General features: G+C 60.7%; 1 protein-coding gene across 1 annotated transcript in view; it reads left to right on the top strand.

Annotated features, from left to right (window-relative positions):
• The window catches only part of PTPRN2 (protein tyrosine phosphatase receptor type N2), a 372,178-nt gene that overhangs the window by 243,153 nt on the left and 108,213 nt on the right, over positions 1-20,812 (top strand). Inside the window, 1 exon segment of the mRNA XM_036011084.1 lies at positions 8,807-8,871. Coding sequence (XP_035866977.1) covers positions 8,807-8,871 — 65 coding nt within the window.

Here is a 20,812-nt window from a genome sequence, read left to right as displayed (position 1 = left end):
TTAACGGTGCCTCTGGCAGAACAGAAGTTTTTAATTTCAACAAAGTCCCACTTATCAACGTTTCCTTTCACAGACTGCGCTGCTGCTGGTGTTGTATCTAAAAGCCCTCACCCAGGGCCGCTGGGCTTCCTCCCGTGTCCTCCCCTGGAAGCGGTTTGGCCCTGAACGCCGAGTTTCGGTGTCCTTTTCACTGGGTTTGTGACAGGCGCAGGGTCTGTGCCCCCCACTCCTCCTGCACACAGATGTTCTGGGTCTCCGCACCGTCGGCGGGGCAGACGGCCCTTCCTCCTCCCAGAGGCCTTTGCTCCTTGTCGGCGATCAGTTGTCTCCGTTTGTGCAGCTGACTCTTGACCTTTGACTCATAAGTGGAGGAAGGAAGTGGATACTTCGCTCACGTGGTTTTGGACGTTTCGATGCAGGAGTCAGGGTCCCTGAGGCTCAGGATCCACGGGTGGCCACCGAGCCCACCCTTGTCCCTGGGCCCCCGATGGCCTCACCCCGTGGGCTCCCACTGGGCTGCGAAGCACAGACGTCACGGGGACACTCACAGCCCGACGCCGGGGCCTCGCACTTGTCCTGGGGGACAGCTGGCTGACGGTCTTTTCCACTCTTCTGCAGTTGTGTCCCTTGGCCGGTTCAGTTGTTTACACTTTTTGTTCATAGTTCAGTTCCTGAAGAGTCCCCAGTTTCACTTATTAGTAGTGTTGTTAGCCTGTAACCCTTAAGTCTCTGTGGTTGCTTCTTTTATCACTATTGGCTGTTGGTGATTCTTGGATTTGGGGTGTCTTATTTTTTTCTTTATTAGACTTCTGGTAAGAGCATTTGTATTTTTCCCTAAAACCAGCTCTTGGGTTTATTCATCAGTTGTGTTTCCCTTTCATAGGTTATTCATTTATATCTTTATCACATATTTCTGTTCCCTCCCTTAAGTTTCAACGACTTTACTTCTGAGTCCTTAACCGAATGCCTGGTCTCCTGTCTGCCTTTTTCTTACTCAATAACGAAACCACCGGGGCTCCAATCCCACGTGGCGGGCACTGAGGACCTCGCACAGCGCGGACTCGGACTTGGCGGTCTAAGTCCGAGCTTTCTGAGTGCGCTGCGGTCACGGTGCCCGGTGCCCCTTCAGTCTGAGCGTGATCGCGGAGCGTGTCTGCCGGTGCCCAGCTGGCTGCAGCATTTCCCTTTCTGTGGCTTCAGTTTCTAGTGTTACTGGGTCATGATGAGAGAATGCAACCTGCAGAAGCTCTGCTCTTCGGAAACTGTGGAAGTCCTTTCGGGCCCCCTGTCTGATCAGCTACATTTTTGCTTCCAGTGTTTGATCAGTTGCTACCAAATTGTCTTTATTCGGACTCTCTGCATGTCCACCACGTGGGCTAGGGAGACGAATCTCAAGTCTGGCGTCTCACTGACTAGCTATGTCGTGTCCTCCTTAGTCCAAAGGGGCAACTGGGAGTGCCGGTGGCAGTGAGGCGGTCCAGGTGCTGGACGCAGGTCCCAGGACTCGGCACCAGGAGAGCCGTCTGTCCAGCCGTCGATGGCAGTGTGCCATTTCCTCTTTGTGAGTTTCCGTGGTTTTATTTCTCAGCATCTATGACCTCGTGAATACTATCCCTTCACTCTGGATTCTTTTAACATTGATAGAAAATTGTGTTGACTTCACTTTTTAAAATAACTTAAAATTGTACATTGTCATGACATTGATCCCATGACCCCTCCTTTGTCTCTGTTTACATTCACCTCATTTTCCCAGCCCTTTCCATTTTTAATTCTTCCAAACTGCTTTGTTTTAGGCGTGTTTCCCGTAGAGAGCCTATAGGTGGACCTGGGTGACTGTGTCCTCACAGGACGATTTAACCCGTTCACATTTATTGCAGTGGCTCCTGCCTTTTCTCCGTCCTCATGCTTGAGGTTCCTCCCCATTTCTCTCGTTGTTCAGCTTTTCCTGTGCAGGTGACATTCTGGTTTGGTTTTATTTTCCTTTCAAGTGACTGGGAGAGGAACTGCACTGCTCCTAGCTCCTTGGGCTCTTGACAAAGGACTGGGGTCTGCGTGTTTCTGATCACCAACTGCAAGGATAAAGCAGGTTCTCTTGCCTTAGAGAGGCACTTGAGGCTCTCTGGCTTGTTCCATAGTTGATGATGCGGAGGTCTGATTGAAGTTCACGCTCACCTTTATAAAAGGCATGGGCTGACTACGTATCTGTAAAAAAACAACAAAGTCTGACAAAATTGAGAACCCAAGATTTTGACCGTGTGCTGGGGCAAGAAGGATCTTTTGGGGGCAAGTTCAAGGCCTTACTTAGCACTGAAAATTGTCAGAAAATGTGTTGATCGTGGGATATGGATGTTTAGTCAGACAGCTTTAATTTTTAAAGAAAACATCAGATTTCACTGAAATTTGCATTAGAAAGCCAATTATGTAACGAAATTGGGGGAGACTATCATGAACTCCTGGCCTCAGCTCTACCTGCTCCAGTACTGTCGGGAGATAAACGATAAGGAGGCAGATTTCCACTTCCCCCCGAAACACCCGGGTCCCCCCTCCTCGTCCCGTCTGCGGGGAACAGCAGCTGGCCGGCCCCGTGCAGAACACGGCGGAGGATGAACATCGTGGTTTGAATTACTGCAGGCGGCTGGGGAGCCTGGGAAAATCATCTGCACAAATTGAAACCTGAAATGTTGATATCAGCTATTAAATTAATGTAAGTTAGTCTGAAACAATATCTAATTAAAATAATTTGAAAAATGACTTGGAAATTGGAGCCGACACTCGCTTTCGCTGCCTGTCGCTGCTGCCAGCTCGCAGCCGAGCCCCGTCCCCGCCGAGGCCGGCTCTCGGGAGACCTCCCCGGAGAGCCGGCAGATAACAGCCTCGTCTGTTTACTCAGTTCTGGCTGGAAGGCGGGCTGAGGGCCCTTCCCGGGCACCCGAGCTGTGGGCCTGACAAACTGACCTTTCAGTTTCCAAGGAGAGAAAGCCTTTCAGGCCCCGGGCTCTCGTGTAAACGTTTGCGCTGGAGGCTCAGGCGTGCCCAGCGCCTGCCCCTCACACGGGGCCTCGGACGGAGGGAGCGTCGGGTCCGGAGGGGCAAAGAGCGTGAAGCGACGCGCCCCGCAGCGGCGGCAGCTGCCTGCGAGTGCGCAAGACGTGCCGCCGGGCCCGGGGCGTCTCCGTGGGGCAGTGGGCGCACACGGAGGGCCCCCGAGGGTCCCCGGGAGCATCTAGCTGGGGGGCACAGCCTGTGAGTGTGGAGCTGAGGGGCCTGCAGGGGGAGCGCCAGGCCGGGCGCAGACCTGCGAGGCCCCCAGCATCTGCAGCGCGGTGGCCCTCGGCGCTCTCTCCCCAGCAAGAGATCACGGAAGCGGAGCAGCGCACCGTGCCGCGACGCGCTGCTTGCTAACCCGTGCCGTCACGGAGAAGCTGGCTCTGCTCCCTGCAGCCACCCAGGCACGGCCGTGCCGGCTACGGCGGAGGCTCGGCCTCTGCTGCTCCAACGGGCCCGGATCCGCATAAAAATCTCTGACTAAATCTGCCAGTTCTGTACACACGCTAATGTATGCTTATGTTCAGTGGAACACACAACTGATCGTCTGATGCCTTACACACTTCCTGTTAAGCGCGCCCCGAAGTTTTGCTCAGACCCACGTTAAATAAGTTGCTCTTCCGTAGGCACAGCGCGGGCCATGGGGCACTTCTGGGAGGGCTGTGAGTTCTCCCTGTTCCCATCAGCGCACTGGGAGAAGCAGGGGCTCAGCTGACCCTCACTCAGAAAGTAACCGGAAATGCTGGAATGGAAAGACCCGGAGACACAACTTTAAACATCGCCGGTTGTCTGGAGTCAGTGAAACTCTGGAAGGTCCCAAACCAGGCGAAAGCAGAACCCGTACATGGACACTGACATTGACCATGAAACACCCGATGGTGTTTCCCCAACCAGGCTGACCTTGAGCTTCAGTGTCCACGACCTTACAGACTGTGGGCAGGAGGCGAGCCCCAGGGCGAGGCTGGGGAAGACAGCTGGGGTCACCTCAGAATAACAGCACAGCCCCCTTTCACCCAGAAGGTGGGGCGCTGCCTGCCCTCAGCGTGGTCCCTGGGTGGGGGACGGGCAGGTGTTTGCCCTCACAGCACCCGCGTGGTCCCTCAGCCCCCAGCAAGGAATTAATTCAGTGTCGAGCGGTCCCGAGTGAGTGGGGCGTCCAGAGGCCTAGAGGGAAGACAGGCTCGTTCCACCCAAAGGAACCCCCTTCTTCTCTGTGTTCAAGGGGTTCCCACCGTTAAAACCCCGGGAAGGAAGTGTTTTGGACAGAAACTTCCAAGAGCGTGCCGGGGAACGGGCGGCTGGAAGGACGGACAGAAGGAGCCTCAGACTGCGTGACGAGTAGACCCCGCACGTAAATTTAAGTGTTTGTGTGTGTTTAAAGGGAAACAAGAGGGAGGAAAAACTGTGACCCAAAGGTTAAGAGCCTTAAAGTGACTAAACAAATGGAAAACACTGGGATGTTTAAACTGAGAGATACAAGGAAAGCTTACACCAACAGACAGGAGTCAAGACAGAGCAGATGCAGCCGAAGAGGGAATCGGTGAGCCGAAAGATACGCTGGAGAAATGATCCAGAATGCAGCCCGGAGAGATGGGAATACACGTGCATTTTAAGAGTCAGGAGGCCTAGCAGCCCAGGTGAGAACACCGCACGTACCTCGAACAGGAGCCCCCAGAGGGGAGAGGGTCTTCAGGAGGCCACGTCTGCAGCTGCAACGGCTGAAAATTTTCTGTCGCCACCAGTTCTCAGACTCGGGATGTCTCAGCGTGAGACCATGCCTGTGTCCAGACCTGTAACCGAGACCGCAGGGCCTCCGGACAAAGGAGAAAAGCGCACGCCCCAGGTGGAGGGAGAATTCGCCTCGCGGCTGATTGCTCAGTGGCCAAAACAGAACCAGGAGACGGGCGGGGGACGTCTGCGTGTTACCACGGGGAGACAGTCGTCAACCTAGAGTTGTTCCACGGGAAGATGCCTTTCAAAAACGAGGGCTTAAAAAACAAGAGTTGAGTAAGGATACTTCCCAGGAAATGAGTCTGTCGCCAATAGGTCCTCATTTAAGTTAACTCTAAAGGGTTTCCCACAGACAAAAGAAAATGACCCCATCGGGAAGACGTGAGGGGCAGACGGGCCTTGGTAGGCACCCCCGCACCGGAACAGGGCCTGGGCAGGGCTCCTGTCCCTGGCCGCACCCCCAGGCCCCCCCACACCCAGCTGCCCCTCCCACGGCGAAGGCTCCAAGCTGGCCCTTGGCCACTTCCTGAGGTGACCACCCAGCTTCCCGAAGGGGTGGAGGCTCCTGTGGACGCGTCCAGCTCTTGCCCGGTCCCAGGCCAGGCCTGTCGGTGACCGGGCTCCTTCCAGGGAGCCACAGCTCTGTCCCTGCAGCGACAGCTGCTCAGAGAGTCATGGGCTCTGCAGTGGGGGCCGAGGACCGTCACCCTCCACCAGGGCTGGGCAGAGAGCCTGGGGCTGGGCGTCTTCCCCGGGTCCGAGAGAGGAGACGCTGGGGGGCCACACTGGCTCTTAGCAGCAGGGCCCCGCCCCCCCCCCATCTGAGGCAGCTCACCTGGGGCCCTGGGGCCCTAGGGGGCCATCGTGAGCCGGTCGCCCCCTGCTCCCCCCTTCCCAGCCCTGACGGAGCCAAGGAGGGGCCTGGGCACCTGGGGCAGCAGGTCGACTTCCTGCCCCCGCGCCCCCTCGTCTCCCCGGCACCGACCCGGCACCGACCCAGCACCGATGTGAGCCCCACAGGCTCCAGCGCAGGCGGCCGCCCCTGTGAGGACATGTGCGGCCCAGTCCCTCCTCGCTGACCGGGCGAGTTCTGACCAGGGACCACGCCAATTCCAGTTCGGTCAGCCAGAGGTCCCCTAATGACCGTGACGGTCCTCCAGCTCCCTGTCCCTCCCCTCTCCGGGGGCAGAAGGTGGCCGAGAAGATGCATGTTTCTGTGGTGGAAATTCGTGCGGATACAGCTTGGGGCCCGGGGGTGTCGCTCTGCCAGGACCGGGCTCGGCATGCAGACGCCAGAGGCTCCCCTCGAGTCGGGGGTCAGGTGCCGCCTCCCCGCCCCGCTCCTCGAGCTGCCCCCTGGCCCCCCACCCCCAAGTGGTCCCCACCACCTCGTGGCCCACAGAGGGGACTCGGCACGTCCTTCCGGGTGAAGGTGAGGGGGAAGAGACGGGCAGGGCCCTCCGCCGTGGCGACGCGCTTAATTACACGGGATGCTGCGTGAACTGTCAAGTGCAGAGAAGTGTTCCGATAAATTAAAACATTAATTAAACGGCTGTGGCCGAGTTTTGAGATCGTTGCGGGGTTCTGCTGCTCCAGGTAATTTGCATATCCCTTCATCTAGCGAGTTTAATTTTAAAGGACTTCTTTGTGGTGTTTGGAAGCCCTTTGTGTCTCCGGGAAGATAAAAACGGGCTTTTATGCATCATCCTCAACTCATTAAATCGGCTCTCCCCCCTCCGACTCCCGCCGGCCGGCTCGCCCCATGGCCCGGAGTCTGCGCCTGGCCCCGGAAACTGTCATGGTCATTGCGGAGGTCACCAAAGGGTGACGGGACGGCGGCCCGCCACTCTGCTTATCAGAGTCTGAGCAGGTGTGTTCGCAGGCAGACACGGGGCGCACCAGCCCGGGAGGGCAACCCCGGCACCTAAGAAGGGACGGGCCACGGGAGGGACACTGTCCGTGGGAGGAGGCGGGGTGTCCGGTTCCACCCACCAGAGGGTTTGTGAGAATGGGTCCCTATGGTTGTGGGGGGTCCCGGAGGGAAGGGTGTAAGATGAAGAGCGGTGTGCGAGGAAAACCGCAGGAGCATGCCGGAGGGTCTGAGCTCACAACCGCCGGGCGACTCCTGGGCACTGCTTGTGCTCAGACACGCCCCAAGGGAAACGGAGAGAAAGACCAGGAGTGGGGTGAACGATGCACCCTCTGCGTGTTCTGGGAAAAAGCAGAACCTTTAAGTTTGTACTCAGGCGGGGCGCTGTGCGGGCCCAATAAATCCGTGGATTATCCGATGCCAAGTGTCAGCCCGGGGCCCGTGCAGCCCCTGCCGATGCCCACACACTCCTCACCCTGACACGGGGGCCTCCACGCACACGGTCTTCATGAGGGGAAACTGAGGCAGGCCCTTGGGCCGCATGGACGACGGCCGTGCTTTCCCTGAGCTGAGAGTGTCCGAGCTGTGTTTCCGCTGGGGGCGAGGCCCGCCTGGGGGCCGGGACCCAGGGGACTGGAGGGCAAGGCCCGGCGGGTTTGTGGGAGACGCCGGGGCGGGCTGGCAGGCTGTGCTGAGGGGTCTGCACTTCACGCTGCAGGCGGGGCACCAGGCCAGCACTCGGCTGCCCCACGGAGTCCCCGGCCGCCGCCTGCCCTGCGGGCGAGGTTCTGCTGGAGAGCAGCCGGGGTCCCCTCCTGCGTCGCCCTGGAGCCTCACCACACAGGGCGGGTGGCCCCGCCCACCCTTCCCGGGAGTCCGCTCAGCCCTCTGATGCCCGGCTGTTGTTCCGTTCCCGAGCCTGCCGGCCGGCCGCTGCCCCTAAATCCCGCTTTTCCGTGCTTCCTGCTCACCGCTGCCCCCAGGGCCGCCTGCTGCTCAGTGGAACGTGTCCTGTGCTCACGGCAGCAGGTGGAAACCCCCGGCTGGTCCAGACGCTGCTCTCCCCGTCGAGGCCCCGCTTGGGCCGCGCCCCACACCCCGAGCCCCGCACCCACTCCACAGCAGCGGCAGCAGCAGCAGCGGGAGGTCCTGCTGCCGTGACCCAGAGGGGCAGTGCTGCGCGTTCTTTCGGGGACGGGCCGTCACCCGGAGGTGAAAAGCACATCCATTCGTTCAGAGGGGAGACCTTTGCCAAGACGACGGAGGGGCCCCAGCCGTGGCGGGCAGTGGGGATGGTGGTGGTGGTGACAAGGGGCTCCCGTCCGTCCCCTGCAGGGCACTGTGTCCCCCCAGACTGACAAGGCTGCGCCCCAACAGGCGGCTCCTGGCCGTCACCCCCTGCGTCCACCAGGACCGCAGGGCGCTCTTTGCTCTTGGGGTCTGAATAAAATTCCATTTGTTCTGGTTTTCATTTCCAAAATGACGGGGCTTCACCCCAAAGAGCGTTCCTGCACAGCTGCAGCCAAGATCGGCCGCTCTGTGACTCCCTCCTCCCTACTCGGGGGGCAGGCGGGCTTGCAGGGCGAGCCCAGGGCGGCTGGGCAGTCAGGGACCTGTGCCCGTTGCTTCCGGAGCTCAGGCCCCCGGTGTGACATGGGGGCGGCTCGTTCTCCGAAAGTCTCCCCCTCCGCCCCCGCTGTTCCCCACCCGTCAGGAGCAAACGGGGGGAGGCTCGCCGTGGAGCTAGGTTGTTACAGACGCGTCTGGTCGGGACACGAACGAGAGGGCGTAGAGCAGCCCCCGGCACAGGCAGGGGGACGCAGGCCCCTGGCCAGCCAGCCCGAGCAGGGGGCCTCGTGTCGCAGTGACCGTGTAACTGCTGCCCGTCGTGGTGTTCTGACTCGGGACCCCGCAGTTCGCACCCATGTCCAAGAGCCCGAGAACGTCCTTCCTGCGACGGCGTCCTCTGGAGGGAGTCGCAGGGACGCTGGCCCGTGGGCCCGGCTCCCAGTGGGAGGCGGGGCTCAGGGCCTCCCGCTCAGGCGAGTCCACGGGGCGGCTGTGCAGCGGGGCGTCCGCGCCGCGGAGGAAACTGCTGAGGGAGTCTGGAGGGCAGTCCCTCGCGAGCTGACCCCTGTCCTTCTCCGTGTTTCCTGACAGTGGACAACAAGGACAACCTGGAGAGATCGTCTGGGCTGAGGATCCTTCAAGCCGGAGTGGGGTCGGTGAGTAGCCGAGGGGCTTCCTCGGAGACGCGTCGCTCGCTGCGCGGGGAGCCCGCTGCGCGAGGCCCGGTAGGGCGGCCGGTGAGCTCGGTCCCGTGAGGTCACGGCCGAGGGGAGGCCGGCGGGCAGGTGCTGGCTAGCCTGCGTCCCGCAGCGGGCACGCTGCCCCCGGCGGCTGCAGCGCTCGACCCCGGTCGGCTGCCTTTGGGACCGCCATCCCGTCTCCCCGAGAAGAGGCGGTCGTGGGTAAGAAACACCACGTGCTTCTCCAGTGCTTCGTGGTTGTTGGATTTTCGGGCAAGGGCAGGCCAAGGGCATCGTCACCCTTTCCCCTGGGGTTCCAGAGGGCGCCCCTCATCTTAATTATTTAGGGGCCTGCTCGGGGGGGGGGGGGGGCGACACAAGAGCAGGCGTGTCCCGTGAGCTGATTCACATCACCCGAGAGCGGTGTCCCCCCGGGCGCGGCTGTGCGGTGCGCGGGAGGGGGCGCCTGGCGAGGCCTGCGCGGGTGGCCCGGCCGGGCCTGGGCCCCGACCTCAGGACGTGGAAGGGGTTGCACTCGGGGTGGCGGCTCTGCGTCAGCGTGGACCGGGCCTGTCTCGCGCCCGCATTGGGAACGGTCGATGTCATGCCCCGAGGCCTCCTGGGGCGGCTGACCACGTGTGGGGGCGGAGGGCTCTCGGCAGCAGGGGTCTCCGCGGAGCCACCCGAAGACCCGCCGCTTCCTCAGGGGCAGCTCCCCGGCCCGGCAGCCGCGGGTCCTGCTCGCGGCACAAGAGCCTGTCTGACGGGTGGTTCCTCGGGGCGGCAGCCCCCGCACCCACCGAGGAGCAGGCGCATGGGGGTGGGGCGGCTCCCAGAGCTCAGTGCAGTGCCTAGCGGACACTCGTGTCCCTGTGACCCGGCGTGCGGGGTGGGCACCACCAGTGACTGACCAGAACTCCTCGGAAAATTCCGGGAGGTCCGGCAAGGCACCCCCGTCCCTGGTTTTCCTCTGCCGGTGGCCGGGGCTGGGGGAACGAAGTGTCTGTCCCCTGTCACGGGCAGGACTTCAGCAGCCACGAGGGAGAGGACAGCGGGCCGGGACCCTCTGAGCCCCTGGGAGGGTTGTCTCCACAGCACGGCATTGTTGGTGCCCGGGGGTGGGGACAGACCCCGACGCATTCAGGTCAAGGACACCCGCGCCCCCCGAGCCGAGGAAGGGTGTCTGGGCCGCCGGGCACCAGTCGGCGTGTCGGGAGGGGGGTCCCGTGCCCGTGAGGTGACCCTGCCTGGAGAGGGCAGGTGAGGGGCGTGGGGGCCCCCGCTGTGGCAGCTGCACCCGAGGGCCTCTGCCTGCTTCCCGGGCCCTCGAGGGAGGACCCGACGACAGGGGCAGCCCGCTGACCGGCTGCTGCGCTCGGCCAGCTTCCCCAGGCGCCCCGAGCACGTGCCCGATGCCGCCGGATCGAGGGGCCCGGCCAGCGAGCCTGAGCCCGCAGGGCAGGCCCGTCGCTGCCGCCGGTTTTGCAGAACGTGCTCACTCCCCCCCACTACCCCCCCCCCCCCGGAGAGAAACACGAGGGTCAGGAGGTTGTGACCTCGGTCTCCTTGCTCCTCCCAGTGCCACGCCCAGTCCCTGCTCCCGCGCCGGTGCCCGCAGCCGCGCGTCCACGCTCGTCTCTGCGCCCGCGACCTCTGCTGACTCCCCCCCCGCCCCGCCCGTCAGGGCCCCGGGCCGCCGGCCCTGCTCAGGGTCCGTCTGGAGCCCTCCCTCAGCTCCACGAGGCTGTCATCTATCCCCTCTGGGCGCGGCCTCGCTCCCCAGGACTCGGTCTCCCGGTGGTCCGAGGGGCGCCTGGGGCCCAGCGGGGGTGTCGTGAGGGTTTCCAGAGACGTGGAGGCCACGTGCCTGGGGTCTGGGGCTCCCGGTCACTGCCCACTGGTGCCGCTGGTGCCGTGGTCACCCTCCCGCTAGCCGGGCGTGGCCCTTCTCACACACCCGCCCCTCGGCCTCCTGGTCGCCTCTCCCCTCTCTCCTCTCTCCTCTCCCCTCTCTCCTCTCCCCTCTCCCCTCTCCCCTCTCTCCTCTCACCTCTCTCCTCTCACCTCAGGGCCACAGTGTGGCAAGTCCCCACCTGGTCTCGAGTGCTACACACTCGTTGCCTATTTGTCCCTGTGTGTGGCACTTCCAGGGACACACTGACTTCTCGCCTCAGTCTTTGTCTCCCTGTCCCGGGCGTCCGTTACGGCGTTGATGCTTCTGTCTTTCGAGATGTGGTCAGCCTGCTCGTGCTCGAGCCCCATCTTTCCGCCCAACCGGGGCCTAACCTCGGGCTGCACACCCCTTTCCTGCCGCCCGGCCGTGTCTCCCCGGGCCTCCGCGGGCCCCTGGCTGTGTCTGGACACTGAGAGGGAGGAACGCACACGAGTTCGCCACAAGTGTTACAGGACCCGGGAGCCTTCGTGGGAAGGGGTGACGGAGCAGCAGCCGCGCCCGAGCGTCCGCGCTGCGTCTGAGGGGCCTTGGGCGCCGTGGGGCAGCACAGGGTGCGGGAAGGGGGGTGAGCAGGGACCGGCCGGGCGGGAGAGGGAAGGCCCCAGGGAAGGAAGGGCCGTCGGCTCTGCCCTGAGCCCGAGAGCTGTGGGCCCGGCGGTGGGAGAGACTGTTCCCCCGGCTGACCTTTGTGCACGGCACCTTGCCGCACTGTGACCTGAACTTCTTGAAGGGCAAAACTGAACTCTTTTCTCCTAAAACCAAAACACGCCCCTGAGGAAAGCCTGCTTGCTGGAGTTGGACAGGAAGTCCGATGAAGCTGCATGAAAGCGTCCGCAGCAGCCGCCTAGAGGTTCCGTGTTCAGCCCACCGACGGCGCCCCCACCCCGGCGCTCAGCCCCGCGGTGGGCTCCTTTCCGACCTTTGCCAGACGCACCTGTTGTGACTCCTCCTGTTTCTCAAAAGTGAAGAAAATCACACAAAAATCAACTCGATCTAATTAACTGCACTTGACGTATCGACGGATGTGAGTTTGGTACGAACCATCTGGCCCGCCTCCCGGAGCTCGTTTGGAGGGAGGGACCGCGTCACGTGGGCCCACGGGTCTGTAGATGTGCTTCCGGCCCGAGAGCCAGGAGGGCGCTGGTGATGCGGCGGTTGCCATAGCGACAAATTCAATTTTTATTCAGCATCAGAGTAAATAGTCACGTAAAGTGAAATGAGCGATGCCTGCATCTCACCCACCCCCTTGCCCTTTCCTCCCACCTTCGTCCGTGTTTTTACGGAAACACACGTTCTGAAGGCCTCCCTTCTGGGGCCGGGACCGGCCCAGGCTGGGTGTGACGGCGTCCCCGTGAGAAACGGAGGGACACTTTGATCAGGGGCAAGATGGTCCCCAGAGCGTCCCCGGCAGAGCAGGGCATGAGGCACCGGAGTCCTCAGAACAACGTAATGTTCCAGAAACCCCCTCCAGTCCTTCGGCCGTAAGACTGGGGTTCGCTTGGGGGTGAAGAGATGAGAGGGGCACAGGCCAACCCCACAGCTCCCTGAGGGCAGCCGGGAGGCGGCCGGCCGGCCGGCAGCACCTGCTGGTCACACCTCCAGCCGCCCCTGGTCCTTGGTTCCCGTGAGGGGGCCGCAGTTCGCAGATGAGGAAGCCCAGAGCGGTTACGGGACCCAGCGGCGTCCGGGTTCACCTCCGTCCCTAAACTGCCCCGCGGCTTCGAAACCAGAAAGCCCGTGAGCTCTGCCTTCCGGAGGCTCCTGCACTCGTTGGACTGGCCTCAGAGCGGTTTCTGGTCTCCCTGGGACCCTCCAGCGTCCACCTGGAGACCGCAACCGGCTGCTGGCCACGCCCTGCGCTCCTGTCTCGGGGTTTCTGAGGGGACACGTGAGCCCACGGACCAGCGGCTCAGGTGGCAGGAAGGACACCTCACGGTTCTGGGCCAGAAGTCCAGCACCCAGGTGTCAGCAGGGCTGGGCCCATCGGGGGCCCTGGGGGCCAGCCAGTCCAGCCCCCTGGACGAGCACCCTGCTCTCGGGGGGTCAGCCTGCCCACAGCCTCCCTGTGAGTCCCGCGCCACTGCGAAGGCCCCGCGTCAGGCCAGGTCCCAGCGAGGCCCCCGGGTGGGGCTCCAGTGCATCTTCAGCCTGTCACCCAGTGCTGCCCCTCCCGCTCCACCAGGAACACGACTGTTAGGAAACCCCTTTCTCCCCCCAGTTAACAACCCCCTGGCGGGAGGCGTAGAGGGGGCCGCTCCGACCTGATTTGAGGCCCTGGCGCTTGGCGGGCGATGGGGCAGCTGCCCCTCGGCCCTCGTGGCGGGGAAGAGCCGTCTCCGCCTTCACGTCCACCAGCGAGCGTCCAGTCACGTGACCTCACGTCTGTCGTCCCTTCACCTGTGAGCCCCGAGCCGAGGCTGTGGTGTCTCAGTCACGCCAGTGTCTCCGCGCTCAGCACGGCGCCAGACACACGGCAGGAACTTGCAAAGGCGCACCCAGAGAGCGGGGCTGGGAGCCCTGGGCCCTGGAGGGCACCCCCGCCCCCTCCGCACCGACCGCCCCCGCAGACCGGTTCCCGGGACAGACCGGCCGTGCTGCCGCGTCCTCCGTGGTCACCGAGCCCCAGAGCACCCTCCTCTGTGACCCGGCCCCGTTCCCTCCCTGACCGCTCACGCCGCAGCCTGCTTCTCCGTGGCCGTGGGCTTGAAACCTCCCTGCTCTCCGCTTAATCCACGAGCTGGTTTCAAAGGCTCTTTCCACCTGTGTGGAATCAAGGCAGCATAGAATAGAGTCAAATGCCAACTTTAAAATAATCTCACGTCGAAACAGACCTGCCCTCCGTGGGGTGGCTGGCGAGTGAGCGGAGGCGAGCGTGGCCGGAAGGAACTGGGTCTGAGTCCTCAGGGCCCCTCGAAAAACCACCATCACCTGCACACCCCCCACCCCGACCAGACCGACGGCTGATGGTCAGCGCCACCCAAACCGACAGCGACCCCAGGCCGGGCCGCCCTGGAGCCTGCACGTGGACAAGCCCACGGCTGGGGGCCAGTCCTCAGCGTCGGGCCGCACTCCCCATTTGCAGAGCACGCTTTGTAATCCCGGATCTGGGAGCCCCCCAGTAACCCCAGAGGGAGACCACTGCCACTGGGGCCCGGCCGTCTCCGTCCACCTGCAAACAGGAACCCCCTCGTGTGTCGGAGACACAGGGCCTCGTTAAGAGGCTAACGAGGCCTCTGCACGTGCAGACCCTCCTACTGGGCGAAACCCTGTTTTTCACGAGAGCACAAAGCACACACGTCTTTCGGAAGTAACTGCTTCCCTGCGTGAGCACTGGAACCCACAGACACTGGGAAGGTCACACCGTGTCCCCTTACACGGCAGGCGTGTCCCTGCCATCACGGAAAAGCGCTGACCTGGGCCAACATGGACCAGGAGCTGTTTCCAGTGGGCTGCGGGCCCTGCTCCATAGGGTCACCACGCAGGGCTGCCCTTGTGACCTTCTACCTCAGGTCGCCTCTGTGAAGGCCCCTCTCCAACAACAGTCTCATTCTGAGGTCCTGGGGGCTTGGACCCCAACCTGCAGGTTTTCGAGGACACAGCCACAGCACCGACCTCGGTCGGACCAGTTCCGTCTCATTGAACTCGGGGCTCCTTTATCCAGTGGGTCCAGGAGAGAGTTTGGGCGGCCAGCTTCTCAGAAATGCTGTGCCGTCTCCTACACCCTGTTGTCACAGAACTAATGGAAAAGTAAAATTCTCCCAAAGCCGGTCAGGGAGAGTGGGGTGGGGTGGGGGGAGAAAAAAAATGTAATGTGTAGTTTGAGTAACATGGTGGACACTCTGGTCCAAAAGCCCCTGACATCAGGGGTTGACCTGGGACACCAGCCGTGAAATGAAGCAGGAATCACCTGTGGTGTTCCGCCAGCAATGGCGTCCGGGTAGCGGGTCCCAGCTGCCCAGTGCGGGCACTGCCACTGGCCGGTGCCCTGGAGCGGTTTCCGGGGAGGAGGTGCTGCTCCCCCCTCCAGCGGGATGTGACGTGGGGACCCCGGGAGAATTCTCGACACTGAAGCAACATAAACTGTGTTGCGGTTTTCTTTCTTCAGCAAAGGGTTGTTTGCGGCTTATTTACTGACAGGAGCCTTTTCCTTTCGGTGTGGGGCAGGTGGGCTAATGAGTTTACTTTAGGGACGCCAGCGAGGCTGCCTCCCCACCGCAACATGAAAGGAACGACTGTTAAACCGCTAATTCGAGGGTCTTCGCTAAGTGAATGCAAACAAATTCTGGTCCTCAAAGCCCCGCTAATATACAATGTTCAATTTTTAATTTCCAGTCCATCTTAGATTACGGGGATGAAAAACAATATTTAATCCCTCGTTAACACATGAATAAGCGGAAGCTGTCATTTTCACCCAGACAATAACGGGATTATCTCAAGAACTGTCAGTTTATGTAAAAACATTATGTTGCCCAAATTTTCATAAAAATTAGCGGTGGGTAATATTCAAGATCAGAGCGATGGGAACAGGCAAGTCTGCCTTCATGGTAATAAATATTCATACTTGTCTGCTCGGGAGATGAAAATCTAATCAAGGGGCTATTGAGGCACTGGCTTTTCTTCCCTCCACTGACGATGTTTCATCCGAGTCGGGCTGGATACGGAAACTGGTCTCTCGAGGCCCCCAGGCCAGGGGCACTTGGGCCACGGGCGGAGTCCGCGTCACACGCTGTCCCGGCAAACCCCGCTCCCACCGGCAGACACCGCAGGCGTGGCGGGCTGCCATCCGGCGCTGCTCCGCACCCTGAGCACTCCGTGCGACACGGTGTTCGCGCCCTCCTTCCTTTTTTTAGGGAAAACAACAACATGATTTCATGCCAGTTAACTCCTGGCTCCGGCAGGGTTAGAGCCGCCTGTGTTTGTGCTTTTGTTGACAATCGCCATAAATCAGGAGACACTCGGCACGAAGCCTAATGAAACACGCGTGGCTTTGAGAAGAAAAGCCGGGGACGGCAGGATGTGGCGGTGTGCGCGTCACGTGTGTGCATCTGTGTGCACACGTGTGTGGAGGGGCACGTGCGTGTGTGTGTGTGTTCCCACCGCCTCCTGGGGGGCCGCACTTTCCCCTTCGCGCCGTCGGGCATTTGAAAACGCCGAGTTCCACAGCCACCCACCCCTAAACACGGGAGCAGGCGGGCCCACGGGTGTTCCTGGCCCCTCGAGGGACCGTCATCAGCAGGTGGACGCTCAGGTCACTGAGAACCCCTCAGTCTCGGGTGCCTCCCTTAGGGGAAAGGGGAGGACCGGGGGCCGGGGGCTGGCACTCCCGGGAGGGGGCTGTGACGTGGCCTCGGCGTGCACTGGGGACGCTGCCACCTGCAGAGGCCGGGTCCCCTCCAGTCGCTGTTAACTGTCGGAGAGCAGGGAGCTTGTGCTGGTGCCTGTAGCGTGTGTATGGCCGTGCTGTCCAGTCACTTTTAACCCCCCGACTCAGTGGCGCTCATTATGGGATGGCCCGGTTACTGGGGAAAAGCGTGGGTAATACTTGCTTTCTGAAGACAAAGGTTCCTGGACAGAAGTCCTGTCCCCAGCCCCTCTGCTGCGTGGCAGGAGAGCTGAAGAGGGGAGAAGCGGGAAGGGCCTGGACCGGCTTCCTTCCTCGCACTCGGCCTTCACGCTCCGCGTGTGTCCCCAGCAGCCGGCGCTGAGGTCCCCCAAGTCACAGCCCCCAGAGCCCTGTCCCCTCTGCACGGCCGGGAGCCCCGTCTGACGCTGGTGCGGAGACGTGTCGTTCTCACGTGGCGTGTTCTCACGTGGCATGTTCTCAACGTGGCGTATTCTCAACGTGGCATGGGGGGCGTGCAGAGCGGGCGAGAGGAAGAGCCCGAGACGGGTCGTGTCCGACGTGGTGAGTGGGGGGGTCAGTGAGCGTCTCGGGGGCGTTCACCCCCCTGCAAATCGGGCCTGGGTGCGTCCCTCAGGCACTGCCCTCTCTGGGCCCCTGACAGCTGACTCTCTGCCCTGGAACACAGGCCTGGGAAGCACTGTGACGTGCCCTCCAGCCTCTGCTGGGACTAGGGGACGTGCCGCCCCGGCTGCCCTCCCGGGGGATGCGGGTCCGCAGCGCGTGTGCCGGGCAAGAGGGGGCAGACCCCCACCCCAGCTCTTGGGTGCTGGGCCAACACCCGCCTTGGTGCTGCTACTGCACTGGGGCTCCCGAGAGAACCTGGGCCAGTGGGCAGGAGAAGCTTCACGAAGGAGGTTTGGAGGCTGAGAAGCCCCACGATCTGCCCTCTGCAGCCCGGAGGCCGGGGGGAGCCAGTGGTGTGAGTTCAAGTCCAGCCCCAAAGGCCTGAGGACCAGGGAGTGTATACCAGCCAACAGGGCACCCCTTAGCCCAGGCAGAGTGACGCAAAGTTAACCACCACACCCCGACATTGCTTTGCTTCAGACTGTTTCTTGCTCCTTCCCGAGGGGACCTGCAGGGACGTGTGTCAAGTCTCACACTGCGCCGTGTCCACGGCGGGTCCCGGGCTGCGCCAGCTCCAGCGAACGTCCTTGTGGCGTCACAGTGGCTGCTCCTGGGCCCGAGGGACAGTGTCCTGTGACCTCCCGGTTGAAGTGGGAACTTGCCGAGAGCTTTCCCCGCCCTCCTGGCCCTGCTCCCAGTGGGGCCGCAGAACAGCCCGTCCAGGGGAAGGGCCAGGGACCGGCTTGGGGAGGGGGAGGGGGAGGATGGGGTCTCAGAGTCGCGTGGGCCAAGAAATCTCCAGGACACGCAAAGGGGAGCTTGTGCATGACCGCGCTGCCCAGCTGCGCTGCTGCGTCCACTCCGGTGTTCTGAGGAAAGGGAGGAGCCAGGCCCCCCACCCACGAGGCACCCCCACCCACGGCGTCCATGCGGGACCTCAGCGCGGAGCTGTCTCCCGGAGCTGAGGCAGGAGGAGGCCCTGTCCCGGGGTCGGTGTGGCCCCGGCACCGGAGAGGCCTCCGAGTGGAGGAGACGCAGCGCGATGGGCGTTTCCTACGATGGAGGACACCACAGAGGGCTTCACTCACTGGGGCAGGCGCCCACGCCTTCTCCCCTGTCGGGGGTCAGGTGAGGGCAAGGTTCCGACAGGAGGTGCAGGGAAGGGGGGGAGGCCGGCAGCCTCTGCTCCAGAGTCGGGGCCCTGGATTCTGGCCCTTGTTGGGAGGACCTCCAGCCATTGTTTCTCCAGACACAGAGCCAGCCAGGCCCCCAGGAATACAACACCCCCAGCCGGACCTCCACCTGGACACTCGGCCAAGAGTGTTGTGCTTGCTGTAGCCACTAGGGGTCACACTTACATCCTTTTCTAGAGAGCTCACGGGATCCTAGAACTAAGGTGTCTCCCCCACCACACGCAGCAGGAATCTCCCAGGACTTAAAGGACAGGGTGGGACAGGACAGGAGAGGAGATGGAGAGAAGGGCCAACAGAGTCCCTGGGGTGGCCTGCCCCCCAGACTGCAGTGAAAGGGTTGGCAGTGACTGGGTCCCTAACGTCACGTCTGAGCTGAAATCCCCTGTGGCCAACCTGCATTTCCCCTCTTCTGCTGCAGCCACCGGAAGCTGACAGGAAACAGGCCCCCAAGGGCCCTCAGTGCCCACAGAGGGCCAGCGAACCTGCCACGCCCTCTGGATGGAGGGATGACCAATGTCCAGGCCATCGCCAGCCCTCTGCAGGGGCCCCGCACAGCCCTCCATCCCAAAACAGGTCACTCAGGGGACCGTCCCTGTCCTACAGACTCTGGCCTCTGCAGGGGGACTTCTGAGGCTGTGAGGGCACGTTCTTCCATTCACGTGTGCGCACTTGTGTGTGCACATGTGTGTCTCGGTGTGTGAGAGCCTGTGTGTGACATGTGACAGGATGTGCGTGTGCTCTTGAGTATATGCATGTGAGTGAGCATGTGAGAACATGCTCTGTGCCAGCCCGTGCATGTGTGTGGTGAGCCTGTGAGTGTATAAAAATGTGTGCATGTGATCAACTTCCCGCCAAGATGGAGGCATACACAGATACACTTTGCCTCTTCCCACAACCAAAAGAAGGACAAAAACAAATTTAAAAACAAAAAAACAACCAGAACCGCCAGAAAACCGAACTGTATGGAAGTCCGACAAGCAAAGAATTGAAGAAAAAACATCCATCCAGACTGGTAGGAGGGGTGGAGACGGGCAGCCAGGCGGAGAGGACTCGTGGCAAGGCAGCAGCTGGTGGACTGGGCCATCCCACATTCATGTGCAGATAAACCAGGAGGAACAACTGGGGAGCGAGACAGACCATGCAACCCAGGGTTCCAGTGCGGGGAAATAAAGCCTCAAAGCCTCTGACTGTAAAAATCTATGGGTGTTGAGGTGGCAGGAGAAACTCCCAGCCTCACAGGAGAGTTCATGGGGGAGACCCATGGGGTCCTAGAACATACACAAGCCCACACACTTGGGAATCAGCACCAGAAGGGCCCAATTTGCTTGTGGATAGCAGGGCAAGTGACTGAAAACCAGCGAGTGGAGCAAGTGGTACTGTTCCCTCTGGGACCCCTCCCCCACAGAAAGCACCACGGCGCAGTTTGCTCCACCCTGGTGAACACCTAAGGGTCCACCCCTCACTACTAACAGGTACACCAATTTAAAAAAATGGCCCAAATGAAAGAACAGATGGAAGCTCCAGAAAAAATACAACTAAGCAATGAAGAGACAGCCAGCCTATCAGATGCACAGTTCAAAACACTGGTAATCAGGATGCTCACAGAATTGGTTGAGTATGGTCACAAAGTAGAGGAAAAAGTGAAGGCTATGCAAAATGAAATAAAGAAAAATATACAGGGAACCAACACTGAAGGAAAGGAAACTGGGACTCAAATCAACAGTTTGGACCAGAAGGAAGAAATAAACATCCAACCAGAACAGAATGAAGAAACAAGAATTCAAAAAAATGAGGAGAGGCTTAGGAACCTCTGGGACAACCTTAAACTTTCCAACATCTGAATCATAGGGGTGCCAGAAGGAGAAGAGGAAGAGCAAGAAATTGAAAACTTATATGAAAAAATAACGAAGGAGAATTTTCCCAATCTGGCAAAAAGAAATAGACTTCCAGGAAGTCCAGGAAGCTCAGAGAGTCCCAAAGAAATTGGACCCAAGAAGCACACACCAAAGCACATCATAATTATATTACCCAATATCAGAGTTAAGGAGAGAGTCTTAAAAGCAGCACAAGGAAAGGAGACAATTACTTACAAAGAAATGCCCATAAGACTATCAGCTGATTTCTCAAAAGAAACCTTGCAAGCAAGTAGGGGCTGGAAAGAAGTATTCCAAGTCATGAAAGGCAGGGACCTACATCCAAGATGATTCTATCCAGTAAAGCTATCGCTTAGAATGGAAGGGCAGATAAAGTGCTTCTCAGGTAAGGTCGAGTTAAAGGAGTTCATCATCACCAAGCCCTTATTATATGAAATGTTAAAGGGACTCATCTAAGAAAGAGAAGGTGATCAAAATTATGAATAGTAAAATGACAACAAACTCACAACTATCAGCAACTGAACCTAAAAAAAAAAAAAACGAACACAAACTAAGCAAACAACTAGAACAGGAACAGAACCGCGGAAATGGAGATCACCTGGAGGGTTAGCAACATTGGCAAAGTTCCCACGTTGAGAACTGCTGCTCTGAGCTGCCAGTCTTGCAGGGGGATGAAAGGGGAACAGACCTAACCCAGAGCCTACTTGGCTGGGCCCAAGAGCATCATCCCCGCTCCTCCGCACGGCCCTCCTCCGAGTCTGTCCCACATGCAGGGCCACCGTCCAGGCCTGTGACACGTCTGCCCAGTCACCAAGGGAAAATGTGAGCTTATTCACGTCAGCACCGAGGGCAGCGCCGTGGGGCTCTTGTCAAAGGACATGCTTCACCGGGTTCCACAGAACATCGGGCAGAGAGAGAGGCGCTGAGT

This window comes from Phyllostomus discolor, chromosome 10, assembly GCF_004126475.2.
Source record: "Phyllostomus discolor isolate MPI-MPIP mPhyDis1 chromosome 10, mPhyDis1.pri.v3, whole genome shotgun sequence".
Lineage (NCBI taxonomy): Eukaryota > Metazoa > Chordata > Mammalia > Chiroptera > Phyllostomidae > Phyllostomus > Phyllostomus discolor.
The sequence above is the reverse complement of the archived record's forward strand: the minus strand, read 5'-3'. Positions and strand labels throughout refer to the sequence as shown.